This window comes from Engystomops pustulosus, chromosome 5, assembly GCF_040894005.1.
Source record: "Engystomops pustulosus chromosome 5, aEngPut4.maternal, whole genome shotgun sequence".
Lineage (NCBI taxonomy): Eukaryota > Metazoa > Chordata > Amphibia > Anura > Leptodactylidae > Engystomops > Engystomops pustulosus.
In genome coordinates this window covers 110,837,556-110,858,493 of record NC_092415.1, presented here as the reverse complement: position 1 = coordinate 110,858,493, position 20,938 = coordinate 110,837,556, and the positions used below count along the sequence as shown (strand labels likewise).

The 20,938-nt window shown below is 45.7% G+C and overlaps 2 protein-coding genes across 7 annotated transcripts in view; both read left to right on the top strand.

Moving 5' to 3' along the window:
- ADAMTS16 (ADAM metallopeptidase with thrombospondin type 1 motif 16) overlaps positions 1-20,938 on the top strand; it is a 360,296-nt gene that overhangs the window by 96,118 nt on the left and 243,240 nt on the right. For all 5 annotated transcript variants that reach the window (XR_011855812.1, XR_011855811.1, XM_072152917.1 and 2 more), the window contains exon 6: positions 3,008-3,091. Coding sequence is in view for 3 of the 5 variants with exons in the window: in XM_072152917.1 (XP_072009018.1) it covers positions 3,008-3,091 (84 nt within the window). In the remaining 2 variants the exon portion in view is untranslated. The remainder of the gene's footprint in view (positions 1-3,007; positions 3,092-20,938) is intronic.
- LOC140133153 (uncharacterized) lies at positions 10,971-14,076 on the top strand. 2 transcript variants are annotated; one of them, XM_072152916.1, is made up of 3 exons: positions 10,971-13,011; positions 13,261-13,393; positions 13,472-14,076. In XM_072152916.1, the coding sequence occupies exons 1-3, from the start codon at positions 11,765-11,767 to the stop codon at positions 13,766-13,768; spliced, it is 1,677 nt and encodes a 558-aa protein (XP_072009017.1). In that variant the 5' UTR covers positions 10,971-11,764; the 3' UTR covers positions 13,769-14,076. The 2 variants fall into 2 exon arrangements, with proteins under 2 accessions (XP_072009017.1, XP_072009016.1); XM_072152915.1 differs by having other exon boundaries at positions 13,466-14,076.

Here is a 20,938-nt window from a genome sequence, read left to right as displayed (position 1 = left end):
ATTAGTAGAGTCTAAGATTAAAACACATAAAGGAATACCGGTACAGTTCACCTCACGGGGCATAAACTCTACATAATTATCCAGATTTAATTATTGACTAACCCCCTTTTAGGGGAGATAATCTGATTATTTTACAAAAATCTAAAAATAATTAATATTAACATTAGAGTAAAAAGTTTGTCTATCTAAGGATAGGAATCTACACTCACCGGCCACTTTATTAGGCACACCATGCTAGTAACGGGTTGGACCCCCTTTTGCCTTCAGAACTGCCTCAATTCTTTGTGGCATAGATTCAACAAGGTGCTGGAAGCATTCCTCAGAGATTTTGGTCCATCTTGACATGATGGCATCACACAGTTGCCGCAGATTTGTCGGCTGCACATCCATGATGCGAATCTCCCGTTCCACCACATCCCAAAGATGCTCTATTGGATTGAGATCTGGTGACTGTGGAGGCCATTTGAGTACAGTGAACTCATTGTCATGTTCATGAAACCAGTCTGAGATGATTCCAGCTTTATGACATGGTGCATTATCCTGCTGAAAGTAGCCATCAGATGTTGGGTACATTGTGGTCATAAAGGGATGGACATGGTCAGCAACAATACTCAGGTAGGCTGTGGTGTTGCAACGGTGCTCAATTGCTACCAAGGGGCCCAAAGAGTGCCCAGGAAATATTCCGCACACCATGACACCACCACCACCAGCCTGAACCGTTGATACAAGGCAGGATGGATCCATGCTTTCATGTTGTTGACACCAAATTCTGACCCTACCATCCGAATGTCGCAGCAGAAATCGAGACTCATCAGACCAGGCAATGTTTTTCCAATCTTCTACTGTCCAATTTCGATGAGCTTGTGCAAATTGTAGCCTCAGTTTCCTGTTCTTAGCTGAAAGGAGTGGCACCCGGTGTGGTCTTCTGCTGCTGTAGCCCATCTGCCTCAAAGTTCGACGTACTGTGCATTCAGAGATGCTCTTCTGCCTACCTTGGTTGTAACGGGTGGCGATTTGAGTCACTGTTGCCTTTCTATCAGCTCGAACCAGTCTGCCCATTCTCCTCTGACCTCTGGCATCAATTAAGTGTTAACGAGCAGTTGGACAGGTGTAACTAATAAAGTGGCCGGTGAGTGTATAAACCTATGATAAAGCAGCAGGCTAATTATTTAAATCGTTAAAAATATAAACCGTTGAAATAAGTGTGCAATTTTTGAGTTGATCTTAGAGGGCTTGTTAGGCATTTTTTGTATAGCAGAGGATGGTCTAAAAAATAACATATACTCATTTACTCTGCGTTAGTCCAACACGATATCATAAATACTACTTGCAGTGGTGATGTCACATCAATGGTAAAAGACTTCTGTGGCCCTTTACTGACTCCAACTGTTTCAAAACTGTTTGAAAATACTGAGAAAAATTCCCAAATTGTGCTCAAAGTGTTAATATTTTGTGTGGTCTTCATTATTTTCAAGCAGTGACTTAACTCTCTTGTATATGGAGTTCGCTAGAGCTTCCAAGGTTGACATTGTAATCCTCTTACATTCCTCTATGATGACATTACAGATGTGATGAATGCTAGACATTGGGGGTCATTTACTAAGGGGCCGAATCGCGTTTTTCCGGCGGGTTACCCGAATTTTTCAGTTTTGCGCCGATTTTCCCTGAATTGCCCCGAGATTTTGCCGCACGCGCGCGCTTGACACGCGCTTACCTGCACCCGGCCGGCTTGGTGAACTTGACTGCATTCCGATGTAATTCAGCGCAGCAGCGACATCTGGTGGACATCGGGGGAACTACCTTTGTGAATCGCCGGAAGACCCGAATGGATCGCGACTGGACCGGGTAAGTAAATCTGCCCCATTGTACTCCTCCGTCTGTTAGAGAATGGCCACAGATGCCCAATAGGCTTCAGGTTAGGAGACTTGCTTAGCCAATCCAACACCTTTACCCTTCTTTTCCTTATCTAGACAGCGGTCGTCTTGGAGGCGTGTTTGTGTCACACAAAGGATGCAGGCAGCGGTAACATACCTGCCTGCATCCAGTGATCAGCTCTATGTGTGTCTTAGATGTACACAGTGCCCATTTCTATTAATCAGTGATTTGTCTGTGAGCCAGATCCAGCCATCTGAAGAGCCACATCTGGCTCCAGAGCCATAGGTTCCCTACCTCTACCCTTCAGCTATGCTGGCAGCAGTCGTACATCTATTTTGAAAAGACAACCGCTGCATATGATACGAAGCACATGCACTTGATGACAGTGGAAAAAACCTACGCAGTTGGCTCATGCACAGGGCTGTGAAATCCACTGTCATGTGCTTGAGCCCATAGAACTAAATAGGGATGTTTGCTGGTTTCTGGCATAAGGCAAAAAAGAATGGCTATGTGATTGAGGCCTTAGTACACAACTACAATAATGGGGATGACAGGCAATCTCCTGGCTGTAGATTTATGATTGCTTAGATTGATTTATGATCTCTGTCAAGTGATGATTTATCAGGAAAATAGAGTGAGGATGATTATTACACACTCCTCCTAGCAGGTTAATGTTCTCCTGATGTATTATGACAAACATAGAAATCTGAGAATCTGGATGGTGTCTAAAAAGACTGCAGGTAAATGAGTTCAGTTATGGAAACATTGTTGCATCTAGTCAGTACTACAACAAAATGATAATGTTAAGCAAACAACTACAAAATACAACATAATGTTTTATAAATGGTATGAATAGAGCCAATGGGGGATTAATCTTATGCCACCTCCAGCCTCCTGATGTATTTGGTGGGGCAGCTGTAAGTTTGCTGGCTGTAGCAAGTGTGGGGCTTAAACACTTGGCGTGCAGGTGGTAAAAAGGGGGGAAAGCCGTGTGCCAGAAATTGCAATCATATCTGGGGTTGTAAGAATGAAAACTGGCATACAAGCCTGAATACCCCCTTTTGTTACAGAATTTTGTCACACTTTTTACTTCAGTCTGTAATGTTTAAGTTCTAAATGCCTTGTGTTTTAGGTATCCGCTTTGTTCAAAGATGGAACAATTGGTGGGAACATTAACATTGCCATAACTGGTCTTATTCTACTGGAAGATGAGCAGGTAAAGTTGTTTCTTATTTATTAAAGAACAATTACACTTTTGCAAACCTTAAAGGGTTTTCTTAGGTTTTACTCATAGATGCATTTATGCTTACCTGTCCCCTCTGTTCCAAGAACATTACCAGGTGCAAATTCCTAAAACTCCCATTAGGCTGTTGTAATATAAGGTGCCAGGTCACAGCTACAGCAAATCAATGGCTTCAGCAGTGAGCCCAATACAAATGACAAGTGCCTTCAAAGATCAGTCAGTGACATGCTGTAAGTGTACAGTAGAGGTCACCACTGAGACCAGTGGCCTACAGCAATCACTCACCAGGAACAGCACTATATATAACAACAGCCTAAAAGGCCTATGAGCTGGTAGCTGGACCAGGAATGGTCAAGTAGCAAGGTTATTTTAACACATTTTTACATAACTCTGCATTAAGCCATTTTAAACTGTGCAGAAGGAGGGGGGGGGGGGGGTTGTGGGCCAATGTGAAAGGATGTGTGCCTCACTAGCTCCTTGCTGTCATCCTAATTTACCCATTCTAAATCCCAGTGGGCTCAAAATACCAACAACCTGAGGGATAAGCGTGGTAAGAGTGGTGACACTTGCAGCCATAACAAAAGACCCTCCATGAGGATTCCTTGGTAGCTGAACAGCTGAAAGATTTTGTCTGCAGCACTAACATGACACATGCCTAGCTCTGACCAAGCATCTACTTCCTCAGCTCCCTCACCTCAACATACTGCAGAGCCCCAGAAGAATTTATAATGGAAAGCTGGCTTACAGAACTTTTACCAGATGCCCTGTACTCCATTGCCTACGTAGTGAAATGTGCCTACTGGGTTGTATCACCTGGTGCTTAAAGGGAACCTGTCAGCAGGGACCTCATTTTCACTATAGACCGGTTACAGAAGCCCATCACACCTGCATAGCACAGATGCTTTTCTGCTTTATCTAAGCATTTGCATTACTATATAATTGTACACTCACCGGCCACTTTATTAGGTACACCATGCTAGTAACGGGTTGGACCCCCTTTTGCCTTCAGAACTGCCTCAATTCTTCGTGGCATAGATTCAACAAGGTGCTGGAAGCATTCCTCAGAGATTTTGGTCCATATTGACATGATGACATCACACAGTTGCCGCAGATTTGTCGGCTGCACATCCATGATGTGAATCTCCCGTTCCACCACATCCCAAAGATGCTCTATTGGATTGAGATCTGGTGACTGTGGAGGCCATTGAGTACAGAGAACTCATTGTCATGTTCAAGAAACCAGTCTGAGATTATTCCAGCTTTATGACATGGCGCATTATCCTGCTGAAAGTAGCCATCAGATGTTGGGTACATTGTGGTCATAAAGGGATGGACATGGTCAGCAACAATACTCAGGTAGGCTGTGGTGTTGCAACGATGCTCAATTGGTACCAAGGGGCCCAAAGAGTGCCAAGAAAATATTCCCCACACCATAACACCATCACCACCAGCCTGAACCGTTGATATAAGGCAGGATGGATCCATGCTTTCATGTTGTTGACGCCAAATTCTGACCCTACCATCCGAATGTCGCAGCAGAAATCGAGACTCATCAGACCAGGCAACGTTTTTCCAATCTTCTACTGTCCAATTTCTGCCTCAAAATTCGACGTACTGTGCGTTCAGAGATGCTCTTCTGCCTACCTTGGTTGTAACGGGTGGCGATTTGAGTCACTGTTGCCTTTCTATCAGCTCGAACCAGTCTGCCCATTCTCCTCTGACCTCTGGAATCAACAAGGCATTTCCGCCCACAGAACTGCCGCTCACTGGATGTTTTTTTCTTTTTTGGACCATTCTCTGTAAACCCTAGAGATGGTTGTGCGTGAAAATCCCAGTAGACCAGCCCTTCTGGCACCAACAACCGTGCCACGTTCAAAGGCACTCAAATCACCTTTCTTGCCCATACTGATGCTCGGTTTGAACTGCAGGAGATTGTCTTGGCCATGTCTACATGCCTAAATGCACTGAGTTGCCGCCATGTGATTGGCTGATTAGAAATTAAGTGTTAACAAGCAGTTGGACAGGTGTACCTAATAAAGTGGCCAGTGAGTGTATGTTTTAACTTATCCTGCACCCTGACAGAATCCTCTGTGTAGTCCCAGGGGTTGGGCTTTGGTTTAAATGCATTTCAAAAAACAACATGTGACATCTATGCTGCTCTTTCCTCAGTTCTCGGTCCCTACCTTTGTGAGGGAGGAGCTGTACAGGACCACTCAGGAGGGGACTGAGAGCTGAGGAGTCTGCAGCACAGACTTGTAAGTCACTTGTTGTTTTTTGAAATGCATCCAAACCAAAGCCCAACCCCTGGGACTACACAGAGGATTCTGCCAGGGTGCAAAGTAAGCAGAAAGACATTTGTGCACTGCAGGCGTAATGGGCTTCTGTAACCTGCCTTTAGCGAAAATGAGGTCCCTGGTTACAGTTTCCCTTTAATTGCAAAGATCAGGACACCACTTATAGATGTGTTAGTCAGCTCCATTTTAAGAACAGAACTATATATATATATATATATTCTCTGATTTCTATCCTGACTATAACGCTAGAGAGCATCCTTTGTACAAGTGAAGCAGAAGCTGATAGAAAGAAATTTGATCCATTCCATGGCTTTACTAACCAGACTGCAGATAATAAAGGGATAATAATACATTTTCTTCCCCTCTCCTGCAGAAGCGGATGACTGCCTGCCGTGCAACCATTGTTTTGGGCATTAAGGTCTTCCTCTCACGCGGTACTGATAACTCTGTGTTGTTGTGCCTTCATAGGGGAATCAATCTGAAGGAAACTTCTTTTCATTGACCCACAAGCTATTGTTATCTACACTGGAGAGCAAAATTAGAGAACAACACACAATATCCTAAATATCAAGGTCATTGTGTAGTGCTATGTTAAAAGAAACCTACCACTTGGGATAAGGCTTATAAGCTGGACATGGCGTGCACCAGCTCAGGGTGAGCTGGTGCCGGCGCTTATCTCCGTTATGTTTTTAAACAGTTTTAAAGTGTTTTAACAGTTTATTAATGTTTATATTTTTACTGGCTTTCCCGCACCGGGGTCCGCGCTCGGCGCACCATGCCCGCTACCACTTCCTATTCAGATGCACGCACGGTCGCGCGCATGGTGCGCCGAGCGCGGACCCCAGTGCGGGAAAGCCAGTAAGGATATAAACATTAATAAACTGTTAAAACACTTTAAAACTGTTTAAAAACATAATGGAGATAAGCGCCGGGACCAGCTCACGCTGAGCTGGTGCACGGCATGTCCAGCTTATAAGCCCTATCCCAAGTGGTAGGTTTCCTTTAATATTTCCTAATGTGTACAATAGCAGTAGTTTAAGTTATAAATTGTATATATATATTCTAAAGCACAAAAGAACACCAATCAAAATTAGAGAAAATTTCCAGATAACTGCAAGTTATTGGTGTTAATGTGCTAATTTCCTTAATTAACTGGCAAACCCTATTTAACTAGCCTAACTTTCCTTGTTTCACTGACTTTGCAAAAATGGTGTGCCATTCCAAAGTGACCGAAACCCTCTGGCTGCAGGTTGTACAGATGAAGGCCAAAGGGGTGACCCTATCAGTCATAGCAAGAGATGTTGGTCATTCTATGTGTATGATTTCTAGAATATTGCATCTTTACAAACCCAAAATCCTTCAAGTCCTCCAAAAGGGCTGGTCATAAGGCTGTTGATAATCAAGATGTTGGGGTGTTCTGTCCTTTCTTGCAACATGAAGGGCCTGGGGACTCCATGTAAGTGCGGTGCTTTCTCATGTTAAAGTGAACCTGTCACCACATTTTCACAAATACAGAAAGTGACAGGTTCCCATAGAGCAGTGGTGGCGAACCTATGGCACAGGTGCCAGAGGCGGCACTCAGAGCCCTTTTAGTGGGCACCCGGGCCATCACCCCATCACCCCAGCACACCAGACAGGACTCAAAGAATCTTCCTGCAGTTCCAAGCAACTTAAAAGATGCTGCTTTCAGTCATATTTTGATACTTACTTCGCTACTTTGAGACTGTAGGAAGAAGGAGAAATAGACAGGGCCGAATTATCTGTGTACAGAGGGAAACTGGAAAGAAGTTAAAATGATGAAAATTGTCCATCTTTCTACTGTGTTGCTCTCCTCAGGAGGCCAATATGATTGAAAGTTGTTGAAAAGGGAGCAATAAGTTACTGCTTTAATTTTTAGTTGGCACCCCGCGGTAAATAAGCGGGGTTTTGGGTTACAGTTTGGGCACTCGGCCTTTAAAAGGTTCGCCATCACTGCCATAGAGCAATTGTAGATAAAGTAGATAATATCAATAGCACTTCATGATGAAGTATGAAAGTTGAAAGGTTGCACCATACCTCTGACCTCCTGAGTCCATGGATTTTTACTCCTTCCATCCTCTATGGAGACATGCTGTGATTTTTATGTGATCGGATACATACATGGGGTAGACTTTGCAAATGTAACAGAAACTTAGATGGTGTCTGTGTCTAGGTTTTCCCATATCCCTGCAGATCTCTGCATATTTTGATTTTATGTCCTATGCAAACTTCTATTCTGAGAGTGTTGACCATCTACAGTCTGTTTATCAGGAAGTATCTGATTGGTGTAGCCTACCACCTTCTCTGAATGATGCTACTATTGTAGTCTTATTAAAATCAGGTAAGGACCCAGACGCCCATATCTCCCTATATAGCAGCTTAATAATGACTATTAAGTTCTTAATTAGTGTTACCAAGATTATGGTGAATCGCTTAAGCAAGCAATAACTGAGATTATACACCCCAACCAGGCCCTTGTACTTCAGATAACATTAGACTTGCCAAAGTCATTTCTCAGGTGGGTTGGTGGAAGCAGCAGGACTAGGCCTTGGCTTTTCGAGATGCACCAAGGCCTTTAATTCTGTGGGATGCCCTTCCCTTCTTGACATGTTGGAGTAGTTTGGTTTCGGCCCCCAATTCATCAAATGGGCATCTTTATTGTATAGCTCCTTGAATGATAGGGTAGTTCCTTGTGAATGAGCTGTTTTCTACTTCCTGGGTCTGTAAGTTTGTATATTGATAATCTGGCTCTTAATAATACCTGATATCAAGTTGCATTTAGTCCATTTTCCCTACCTATGCTCTCTGTGGCCAATTCTGGAACCGTTTGAATATAAACCTAGCTACTTTTCATATTTATTTTCATATACCCTTTTCCCTTTTATATCCCCCTTTTGTCACACCCAAGGTTGCCCCACTTGGCTTACTCGCTTGATGAGTCTTGATGGACTGATAAGGACCTGGTCAATGTTTCACAAGTTCAGAACCTTTCTGTGGAGGCAATTCGTATCCCCTTTTAATTTCCTTAGCGGGAAATGTTTTACTGTCTACATTTATGCTATGCTTTCATGGCTTAATTCCCTCTGGTGGAGATGGCCTTGTTCTCTCTTATTGGGGTTTTGCGCTCAAAAGGTCCTAGAGGACAAGTTTTCATTATTACATGGTCCCTTGTTCGTGGCCAATCTGTTGCATCGCTCACATTCCAAATCCAGTAAATCATGCACATGCCAATGCCAAAATACGGTTGTCTGGTCCAGCACAGGGACATGGAATCCATAGCCAAGTACATAGAAGTAAATGTGGACCTATGCTAGCCACTGAAACAACTGTTACCACATGGTCCCAAACAATTGTTGTGCATGAAGCATTAATGTGGCTTATTTCCATAACGTCCCCCATGACGGCCCACTAGGAGGATGACCCTTGACCTCTGTAGGGACAGGAAGCAGAGAGGTTAAAAGCCTCCCCCCCACATCCTCCCGCCAGTGTCTTCCTGTCCCTACAGGGGTCAGGTCAAGAGAGGGTCTCTCTCCTCCTAGGGGGGGGGGGGACGTTTTAAAAAAAAAAAAAAAAAAAAAAAAAAACGGAGAAGGATCTCCATACTTACCAACCTTACCTGGGGTTACGCCGACTGCGGTCCAAGTTCCCCTCCGGACAGATCCTCGGTTAGCCCGGCGGCTGCGGGCTCTCCCTGGACGGAAACATTGTCCGGCTGGCGTCCTCTCCGGCGGGCTGGTCCTCCAGACTCTCGCGCGGACGCAGGGAACTACGTTTCCCAGAATTCCCCCTGATCGATGACGACTTCCGGTCGCGACCGGAAGTGACCGCGGACCGGGCGCGGGACGCGGAGGAGGCCATCGGCAGGGGGATGGGCTCCCCATGAAGGTATTTAAATCCTCAAAAGCGGGTAGTCAGTTGGTCTGAGGTCTATGACTTGTTTCTTTCTTGGCTGGCCGTCCCAGACATCATAATGGCTGATGAGGCAGACTTGGGCCTACTCCACCCCCCGGTGCACGTGAGTGGTGCTGTATGGCAACATATACAATTATTTTTTGTTGTGAGCTCCAAGTCATTGTCTCTTTGCCTTCCTTCCCTAGGAGCAAGTTTCTAAGGGGAAAGGCAAGGAAGAGAAATCAGGAAAGTCTGAAAAGAGTAGAGAAAAACCTGAAAAAAGCAGGATTCCTGTTAAAAGATGCAGTATGTGCTTCCGTACCCTACTAGAAGGCTATAAGAAACCGATCTGCAAACCTTGCATCGAAGAATTTATGCGGGAGGAGAAAACGTCTTTTATGGACGAGCTTAAGTCCTTTATAGACGAGAAAGTGGTTTCTTCAGTGGCGGCGGCTACGCAGGGAGCCCCCCCACGTAAGAAAGCTCGGATAGTATCGGCTTCCTCCTCAGAGGAAGAAGAGGGGTGCATTTCAGACTCTCCTTCCTGCTCTCTGGCGGGAGACCAGGATCATCAGGATCGTGAGCAGGCAACAAGCTCCCGCTACTTATTCCAAAATGAGGATCTGGACGATCTTCTGAAAGATATGCGAGATACATTGAACCTCGAGGACGAGGAACCCCCTCTTTCTCGTGAAGATGAACTATTTGGGGGACTCAAAGCCAGGAAACAGCGTGTTTTTCCCCTCAACGATACCCTTAGGGGACTAATTAGTCAGGAATGGAGAGACCCTGAGAGAAAAATCGCGGTCTCTAAGAATTTCAGGAAACGCTTAGTCTTCGACCCTGAAGAGTCAAAGGATTGGGACTCGTTCCCCAAAGTTGATGTACAGGTTTCCAAGGTCTCTAGGAAGATGGACCTGCCCTTTGAAGATTCGGCTCAGTTAAGAGACCCGATGGACAGGAAATCTGAAGCTCTTTTAAAGAAAGCATGGGAAACTTCCATGCTAAGCCTAAAGTCGAACTTAGGAGCCACCTCGGTGGCAAGAACACTATATTTCTGGCTGGGGAAATTAGAGTCCCATATCCGGGAGGGTACTCCCAGAGAAGACTTACTGGAAAGCATACCATTGTTAAGATCAGCTACTGCCTTCCTTGCTGACGCATCTGCCGAAGGAATAAGGTTTGCTGCAAAAGAAGGAGCTCTTACCAATGCCACCAGGAGGGCCTTATGGCTGAAACAGTGGAGCGGGGACATCCGCTCTAAATCCAAATTGTGCAGCATTCCTTTCTCCGGGGACTTTGTGTTCGGACCCGAATTGGACGCTATACTTGAAAAGGCGTCTGACAGAAAAAGGGGATTTCCAGAGTCCAAAACAATACCCAAGAAATCTTCCTTTCGTCCTTTTAGGAACACCGGAGAGACTTACCGTGGCAAAGGTAAGCAAGGACGGTGGAGTTATCCCAAAGGAGGAAGGGGAAGGGGTTTCCTTTTCTCTAACCTCCCAGAGGGTCCAGGAAACAAGAAACAATGACGCCAGAGTGGGGGGGGGCGTCTCCTGGGATTCCTATCCCAGTGGACAAAGGTCACCTCGAATCCCTGGGTTCTGTCTATCTTGGAATCGGGCTACAGGATAGAGTTCTCATCACCCCCCCCTTCTCCAAGGTTTGTCGCTCCCTTACCATCTCTCTCTCACTCTACACATTCCTTCATTTGGCAGGAAGTATTTCATCTAATCCACATGGGAGTGGTGGTGCCGGTCCCTCAAGAACAAGAAAAATTGGGATTCTACTCCCCGTTGTTCCTTGTCAAAAAACCAGATGGATCAAATCGCCTAATTATCAACTTGAAAGAACTAAACCGCTTCATCGTTTACAGAAGATTTCGCATGGAGTCGGTAAGAACAGCTACCCAACTTATTCACACAGACTCCTATATGTGCACTTTAGATCTAAAAGATGCATACTATCATGTACCTATTCACCCCTCATCTCAGAGATTCCTAAGATTCTCGGTTCTCTCTCCCGAGGGCTCTGTCTTACACTTTCAATTCCGTGCACTTCCATTCGGTATCTCATCGGCTCCAAGGGTCTTTACCAAGATCATGGTGGAGGTGGTAGCCTTTTTAAGACTACAAGACATATCAATCATCCCTTACCTAGACGACTTGCTAATTATAGGGAAAGACAAACAAAAACTAATTTTGGCAAGAGAGTCTTCCCTAAGAATTTTAACAGAGTTGGGGTGGTTAATCAACCTGAAAAAATCAAGTTTAGTACCCTCCACTCGAAAGACCTTTCTAGGGATCATTCTAGACTCAACTCACCAAATGTCTTTTCTTCCTCAGGAGAAAATATCCAACATAAAGCATCAGATTCGTTCATTCAGACGGAAGGACTCTGTACCAGTCAGACAGGCGATGAAGATCCTGGGGCTCCTCACAGCATGCCTACCTGCGGTCGCCTGGAGTCAGAGCCATACTCGGATCCTTCAGAATTGGATCCTAACTTTCTGGAACAGGAAGTCTTCAGGTCTAGACAAGAAGATCCGGATTCCTTCCTTTGTAAAGAGGGACCTGCTGTGGTGGATGGAATTAAGGAACCTAGAGAAAGGGGTATGTTGGCACCACCTCCCAACCATCACCATAGTGACGGACGCAAGCAGCTCAGGCTGGGGAGCAATCCTTCCTTCCCACTACGAGCAAGGGTCCTGGACTCTAGCCCAAGCAAAAAACAGCTCAAACTACAGGGAGTTAAGAGCGGTCTGGGAAGCGCTAAGATCGAACACAGCCTATCTGAGGGATCATCATATCCACATTCTCTCGGACAACGTCTCGACAGTGTCCTATTTAAGGAGACAAGGGGGTACATGATCCCCAGTATTATCGAGTCTGGCTCGTACCATCTTCCAGTGGGCAGAAGAAAACATCCTTTCCATCTCTGCCACTCATTTGAAGGGATCCCTAAACAGAGAAGCGGATTATCTCAGCAGGAGAGAGATCCTACCGAACGAATGGTGTCTCAACCAGGAGATCTTCCTACATCTAACCAGCGTCTGGGGCATGCCCCAAATAGACCTATTTGCCACGAGGGAGAATTCAAAATGCCAACAATACTTCTCTCTGGAGGCCGGCGAGTCCAGAGACCACTTGGACGCGTTCAGCCATCGTTGGAGCGGAAGTCTCATGTATGCCTTTCCCCCAATTCCCCTAATTGCGAGAGTACTCAGAAAAATCTTGCTCGACCGGTCAAGGGTGATCCTGATCTGCCCAAACTGGCCAAAAAGAAGCTGGTACCCACTGTTGAGGTCCCTATCTGTCCAGCAACCTTTTATTCTACCGATTCAGAAGGACCTTCTATACCAAGGTCCGATTTTCCATCCCGATCCAGGAAGACTCCGTCTGGCGGCTTGGATCCTGAGTTCGAGTTCCTAAGGTCCCAAGGTCTCTCTCGAGCTGTAATAACTACGTTGAAGGCAAGTAGGAAAAAGGTTACTTTCGCCATATATCATAAGATATGGAAAAAGTTTGTGACCTTTTGTGGGGCTAATCCCCCCTCTCAGTCTAACCCAAATATTTTACAGGTACTAGACTTCCTGCAAAAAGGACTAGAAATTGGTCTTTCTACTAGCACTCTGAAAGTCCAAATTTCGGCTCTGAGCGCATTCTTCGACCATCCCCTGGCGGACCACAGGTGGGTCAAAAGATTTATTGCTGCTGCAAATAGAATTAGGCCCCAGATTCTGAAGCGGGTTCCCTCCTGGGATCTCTCCCTGGTTCTGGATGCTCTCTCCAGACCTCCCTTTGAGCCTTTAAAGGACGCTAGTATAAAAAACTTAACTTTAAAGACTTCCTTATTGGTAGCTGTGACTTCAGCTAGAAGGCTGGGGGAACTCCAAGCCATTTCTATTAGAGAACCCTATATGTGTATTCTCCCTGACAGGATAACTCTGACTCTGGATCCAAGCTTTGTTCCCAAAGTGGCGTCCAGGTTTCACAAGAATCAAGAAATAATTCTTCCATCATTCTACGGGAATCCTTCTTCAAGCAAGGAATTGGAGTGGCATTCCCTGGATGTAAGGCGCTCAGTCTTAGAGTACTTAAAAGCTACAAAACCCTGGCGCAAAGATCACAATCTCTTTGTTCAGTTTCAGGGGAAGAACAAAGGGGTAAAGGCATCCAAAACCACGATCGCCAGATGGTTAAAGACTGCCATAGCCTCTTGTTACACAGAACAAGGGAAAGAAGTTCCTCCTAACCTTAAAGCCCATTCCACCAGAGCCATATCCGCCTCCTGGGCAGAGAAGAGGGGCGCTTCTCTTGAACAAATCTGCAGAGCTGCCACCTGGGTTTCTTCGTCCACCTTTGCAAAACACTATCGGCTGGACTTACCCAACTCACAGGATCTCGCCTTCGGTCAGAAGGTTCTCCAGGCTGTGGTCCCACCCTAACTCTAATAATTTTGTAGATCTCCTAGTGGGCCGTCATGGGGGACGTTATGGAAATTGTGAATTAGACTCACCGGTAATTCGGTTTCCATCTAGTCCTCCATGACGGCCTATATATTTTTCCCTCCCATGTTTCTTTCACTTTATTGAAAATTCTGTATGTGATTCAAACAAGACAGAATAAAAATATGTTGTATCTTCCACCGGTGTAGTTATTTGGTAGACACTGGCGGGAGGATGTGGGGGGGAGGCTTTTAACCTCTCTGCTTCCTGTCCCTACAGAGGTCAAGGGTCATCCTCCTAGTGGGCCGTCATGGAGAACTAGATGGAAACCGAATTACCGGTGAGTCTAATTCACAATTTTTGTTTAACTTTTTATTACACATTTTTTTCAGACCAATTTAATGATACACCTGTAGTTTTAAAATGCTCACTTTACCCATTGATTAATTCTAGAGATGAGCGAACATGCTCGTCCGAGCTTGATGCTCGGTCGAGCATTAGGGTACTCGAAACTGCTCGTTGCTCGGACGAATACTTTGCCCGCTCGAGAAAATGGCAGCTCCCGCCGTTTTGCTTTTTGGCGGCCAGAAACAGAGCCAATCACAAGCCAGGAGACTCTGCACTCCACCCAGCATGACGTGGTACCCTTACACGTCGATAGCAGTGGTTGGCTGGCCAGATCAGGTGACCCTGGGATAGACTAGCCGCTGGCCGCGCTGCTCGGATCATTCTGTCTCTGGATGCCGCTAGGGAGAGAGCTGCTGCTGGTCAGGGAAAGCGTTAGGGTGTTCTATTAGCTTACTGTTAGGCAGGAGTGATTCTCAAAGAACCCAACAGCCCTTCTTAGGGCTACAATAACGTTCTACTTTTTTTATTTTAATTTGCATCTTTTACCATTTTGTGAGGAATTAGCAGGGGGACTTGCTACCGTTGTGTTTAGCTCTTAGTGGCACACATATCCATAGCAAAGACCGAAGTGGGAAAATTCAGTAGGGGTTGGATTTCTATTAGGCAATAACTCAGTGTCATCTCATCTGGCATAGTAGTGTGCTTCCTTTGATACTTGGCTAGAAAATAGCCATAGGAGAATACAAATAGCTTCTTGAAGCCTACAGTAGCGTTCTATATATTTGATTTCTGGTTGATCTGCTGGTGGCTGTAGTTTCTGCAGTGCATGTACTTGCCAATTCTGAGCAATTTGTAGTGAGACTTGCGACCGCTGTGTTCTGCGCTTAGTGGCGCACATATCCATAGCAAAGGCTGAAGTGGGAAAATTCAGTAGGGGTTGGATTTCTATTAGGCAATAACTCAGTGTCATCTCATCTGGCATAGTAGTGTGCTTCCTTTGATACTTGGCTAGAAAATAGCCATAGGAGAATACAAATAGCTTCTTGAAGCCTACAGTAGCGTTCTATATATTTGATTTCTGGTTGATCTGCTGGTGGCTGTAGTTTCTGCAGTGCATGTACTTGCCAATTCTGAGCAATTTGTAGTGAGACTTGCGACCGCTGTGTTCTGCGCTTAGTGGCGCACATATCCATAGCAAAGGCTGAAGTGGGAAAATTCAGTAGGGGTTGGATTTCTATTAGGCAATAACTCAGTGTCATCTCATCTGGCATAGTAGTGTGCTTCCTTTGATACTTGGCTAGAAAATAGCCATAGGAGAATACAAATAGCTTCTTGAAGCCTACAGTAGCGTTCTATATATTTGATTTCTGGTTGATCTGCTGGTGGCTGTAGTTTCTGCAGTGCATGTACTTGCCAATTCTGAGCAATTTGTAGTGAGACTTGCGACCGCTGTGTTCTGCGCTTAGTGGCGCACATATCCATAGCAAAGGCTGAAGTGGGAAAATTCAGTAGGGGTTGGATTTCTATTAGGCAATAACTCAGTGTCATCTCATCTGGCATAGTAGTGTGCTTCCTTTGATACTTGGCTAGAAAATAGCCATAGGAGAATACAAATAGCTTCTTGAAGCCTACAGTAGCGTTCTATATATTTGATTTCTGGTTGATCTGCTGGTGGCTGTAGTTTCTGCAGTGCATGTACTTGCCAATTCTGAGCAATTTGTAGTGAGACTTGCGACCGCTGTGTTCTGCGCTTAGTGGCGCACATATCCATAGCAAAGGCTGAAGTGGGAAAATTCAGTAGGGGTTGGATTTCTATTAGGCAATAACTCAGTGTCATCTCATCTGGCATAGTAGTGTGCTTCCTTTGATACTTGGCTAGAAAATAGCCATAGGAGAATACAAATAGCTTCTTGAAGCCTACAGTAGCGTTCTATATATTTGATTTCTGGTTGATCTGCTGGTGGCTGTAGTTTCTGCAGTGCATGTACTTGCCAATTCTGAGCAATTTGTAGTGAGACTTGCGACCGCTGTGTTCTGCGCTTAGTGGCGCACATATCCATAGCAAAGGCTGAAGTGGGAAAATTCAGTAGGGGTTGGATTTCTATTAGGCAATAACTCAGTGTCATCTCATCTGGCATAGTAGTGTGCTTCCTTTGATACTTGGCTAGAAAATAGCCATAGGAGAATACAAATAGCTTCTTGAAGCCTACAGTAGCGTTCTATATATTTGATTTCTGGTTGATCTGCTGGTGGCTGTAGTTTCTGCAGTGCATGTACTTGCCAATTCTGAGCAATTTGTAGTGAGACTTGCGACCGCTGTGTTCTGCGCTTAGTGGCGCACATATCCATAGCAAAGGCTGAAGTGGGAAAATTCAGTAGGGGTTGGATTTCTATTAGGCAATAACTCAGTGTCATCTCATCTGGCATAGTAGTGTGCTTCCTTTGATACTTGGCTAGAAAATAGCCATAGGAGAATACAAATAGCTTCTTGAAGCCTACAGTAGCGTTCTATATATTTGATTTCTGGTTGATCTGCTGGTGGCTGTAGTTTCTGCAGTGCATGTACTTGCCAATTCTGAGCAATTTGTAGTGAGACTTGCGACCGCTGTGTTCTGCGCTTAGTGGCGCACATATCCATAGCAAAGGCTGAAGTGGGAAAATTCAGTAGGGGTTGGATTTCTATTAGGCAATAACTCAGTGTCATCTCATCTGGCATAGTAGTGTGCTTCCTTTGATACTTGGCTAGAAAATAGCCATAGGAGAATACAAATAGCTTCTTGAAGCCTACAGTAGCGTTCTATATATTTGATTTCTGGTTGATCTGCTGGTGGCTGTAGTTTCTGCAGTGCATGTACTTGCCAATTCTGAGCAATTTGTAGTGAGACTTGCGACCGCTGTGTTCTGCGCTTAGTGGCGCACATATCCATAGCAAAGGCTGAAGTGGGAAAATTCAGTAGGGGTTGGATTTCTATTAGGCAATAACTCAGTGTCATCTCATCTGGCATAGTAGTGTGCTTCCTTTGATACTTGGCTAGAAAATAGCCATAGGAGAATACAAATAGCTTCTTGAAGCCTACAGTAGCGTTCTATATATTTGATTTCTGGTTGATCTGCTGGTGGCTGTAGTTTCTGCAGTGCATGTACTTGCCAATTCTGAGCAATTTGTAGTGAGACTTGCGACCGCTGTGTTCTGCGCTTAGTGGCGCACATATCCATAGCAAAGGCTGAAGTGGGAAAATTCAGTAGGGGTTGGATTTCTATTAGGCAATAACTCAGTGTCATCTCATCTGGCATAGTAGTGTGCTTCCTTTGATACTTGGCTAGAAAATAGCCATAGGAGAATACAAATAGCTTCTTGAAGCCTACAGTAGCGTTCTATATATTTGATTTCTGGTTGATCTGCTGGTGGCTGTAGTTTCTGCAGTGCATGTACTTGCCAATTCTGAGCAATTTGTAGTGAGACTTGCGACCGCTGTGTTCTGCGCTTAGTGGCGCACATATCCATAGCAAAGGCTGAAGTGGGAAAATTCAGTAGGGGTTGGATTTCTATTAGGCAATAACTCAGTGTCATCTCATCTGGCATAGTAGTGTGCTTCCTTTGATACTTGGCTAGAAAATAGCCATAGGAGAATACAAATAGCTTCTTGAAGCCTACAGTAGCGTTCTATATATTTGATTTCTGGTTGATCTGCTGGTGGCTGTAGTTTCTGCAGTGCATGTACTTGCCAATTCTGAGCAATTTGTAGTGAGACTTGCGACCGCTGTGTTCTGCGCTTAGTGGCGCACATATCCATAGCAAAGGCTGAAGTGGGAAAATTCAGTAGGGGTTGGATTTCTATTAGGCAATAACTCAGTGTCATCTCATCTGGCATAGTAGTGTGCTTCCTTTGATACTTGGCTAGAAAATAGCCATAGGAGAATACAAATAGCTTCTTGAAGCCTACAGTAGCGTTCTATATATTTGATTTCTGGTTGATCTGCTGGTGGCTGTAGTTTCTGCAGTGCATGTACTTGCCAATTCTGAGCAATTTGTAGTGAGACTTGCGACCGCTGTGTTCTGCGCTTAGTGGCGCACATATCCATAGCAAAGGCTGAAGTGGCAAAATTCAGTAGGGGTTGGATTTCTATTAGGCAATAACTCAGTGTCATCTCATCTGGCATAGTAGTGTGCTTCCTTTGATACTTGGCTAGAAAATAGCCATAGGAGAATACAAATAGCTTCTTGAAGCCTACAGTAGCGTTCTATATATTTGATTTCTGGTTGATCTGCTGGTGGCTGTAGTTTCTGCAGTGCATGTACTTGCCAATTCTGAGCAATTTGTAGTGAGACTTGCGACCGCTGTGTTCTGCGCTTAGTGGCGCACATATCCATAGCAAAGGCTGAAGTGGGAAAATTCAGTAGGGGTTGGATTTCTATTAGGCAATAACTCAGTGTCATCTCATCTGGCATAGTAGTGTGCTTCCTTTGATACTTGGCTAGAAAATAGCCATAGGAGAATACAAATAGCTTCTTGAAGCCTACAGTAGCGTTCTATATATTTGATTTCTGGTTGATCTGCTGGTGGCTGTAGTTTCTGCAGTGCATGTACTTGCCAATTCTGAGCAATTTGTAGTGAGACTTGCGACCGCTGTGTTCTGCGCTTAGTGGCGCACATATCCATAGCAAAGGCTGAAGTGGGAAAATTCAGTAGGGGTTGGATTTCTATTAGGCAATAACTCAGTGTCATCTCATCTGGCATAGTAGTGTGCTTCCTTTGATACTTGGCTAGAAAATAGCCATAGGAGAATACAAATAGCTTCTTGAAGCCTACAGTAGCGTTCTATATATTTGATTTCTGGTTGATCTGCTGGTGGCTGTAGTTTCTGCAGTGCATGTACTTGCCAATTCTGAGCAATTTGTAGTGAGACTTGCGACCGCTGTGTTCTGCGCTTAGTGGCGCACATATCCATAGCAAAGTCTGAAGTGGCAAAATTCAGTAGGGGTTGGATTTCTATTAGGCAATAACTCAGTGTCATCTCATCTGGCATAGTAGTGTGCTTCCTTTGATACTTGGCTAGAAAATAGCCATAGCAATAGGATAGGATTGTTTGGTTCTAAAAACTCAAAAAAAAACAAAAAACACAAAAAAAAACAAAAAACACAAAAAAAACACACAAAAAAAAAAAAAAAAAGTAAAAAAAAAAAAAAAGTTATAACTCTCATTTTAAAAATGTTTAACCCCAGGGCTAGGGGTAGAGGACGAGGGCGGGGACGTGGGCGTCCAACTACTGCAGGGGTCAGAGGCCGTGGTCCTGGGCGGGGTGAGACACCACCTGCTGATGAGGGAGCAGGGGAACGCCGCAGAGCTACACTCCCTAGGTTCATGTCTGAAGTTACTGGGACTCGTGGTAGAGCACTGTTGAGGCCAGAACAGTGCGAACAGGTGATGTCGTGGATTGCTGACAATGCTTCGAGCAATTTGTCCACCACCAGTCAGTCTTCCACGCAGTCCACCCATGTCACCGAAATCCCCACTCCTCCAGCTCCTGCACCTCAGCCTCCTCCCCCCCAGTCTGCCCCCTCCCAGGAAAATTTGCCATTTGAACCGGCATACTCTGAGGAACTGTTTTCTGGACCCTTCCCACAGTCACAAACCACTTGTCCGGTTGCTGCTGAGCAATTTTCCGATGCCCAGGTTTTCCACCAGTCACAGTCTGTGGGTGATGATGACCTTCTTGACGTAGTGGAAGTGTGTAAAGAGGTGTCCGACGATGAGGAGACACGGTTGTCAGACAGTGGGGAAGTTGTTGTCAGGGCAGGAAGTCCGAGGGGGGAGCAGACTGAGGGATCGGAGGATGATGAGGTGACAGACCCAAGCTGGGTTGAGAGGCCGGGTGAACACAGTGCTTCTGAGACGGAGGAGAGTCCTCGACCTGAACAGGTTGGAAGAGGCAGTGGTGGGGCCAGACGGAGAGGCAGGGCCAGAGCTGGTGCATCAGCGCCACTGTCAACTAGTGAAGCTCCCGTGGTGAGGGCTCTTGCGGCGAGGGCTAGATCTTCAGAAGTGTGGAGGTTCTTTAAGGAAACACCGGATGACCGACGGACTGTGGTGTGCAACATTTGCCAAACCAGGCTCAGCAGGGGTTCCACCACTACTAGCTTAACTACCACCAGTATGCGCAGGCATATGAATGCTAAGCACCCCACTCAGTGGCAACAAGCCCGTTCACCTCCGGCCGTGCACACCACTGCTCCTTCCCCTGTGTCAGCTGCTAGTCAGCCCCCTGCCCAGGACCCTGGCCCAAAAACCCCATCGTCGCCTCCACGATCCTCCACAGCATCCACCAGCATTCAGCTCTCCATACCCCAGACGCTGGAGCGGAAACGCAAATATAGTGCAACCCACCCGCACGCCCAAGCCCTTAATGTGCACATCTCCAGATTGCTTAGCCTGGAGATGCTGCCCTATAGGCTAGTAGAGACCGAGGCCTTTCGCAACCTCATGGCGGCGGCCGCCCCTCGGTATTCGGTCCCCAGCCGCCACTACTTTTCCCGATGTGCCGTCCCAGCCCTGCACCAGCACGTGTCAGACAACATCATCCGTGCCCTGACCAACGCCGTTTCTGACAAGGTCCACCTGACCACGGACACGTGGACGAGTGCTGCCGGGCAGGGCCACTATATATCGCTGACGGCACATTGGGTTAACTTGGTGGAGGCTGGGACCGAGACTGACCCTGGGGCTGCTCATATACTGCCGACGCCGAGGATTGCGGGGCCTACCTCGGTCCAGGTGTTTCAGGCCTACTATGCCTCCTCCTCCTCCCACCCCTCCTCCACCT

Excerpts from the sequence above, each read along its gene's own strand:
- LOC140133153 (XM_072152915.1), top strand. The coding sequence starts at position 11,765 with ATGCCTACCTGCGGTCGCCTGGAGTCAGAGCCATACTCGGATCCTTCA. Across the intron at positions 13,012-13,260 it reads CATCCCCTGGCGGACCACAG|GATAACTCTGACTCTGGATC; the intron begins GTGGGTCAAAAG and ends TCTCCCTGACAG. Across the intron at positions 13,394-13,465 it reads TGGAGTGGCATTCCCTGGAT|TTTCAGGGGAAGAACAAAGG; the intron begins GTAAGGCGCTCA and ends CTCTTTGTTCAG.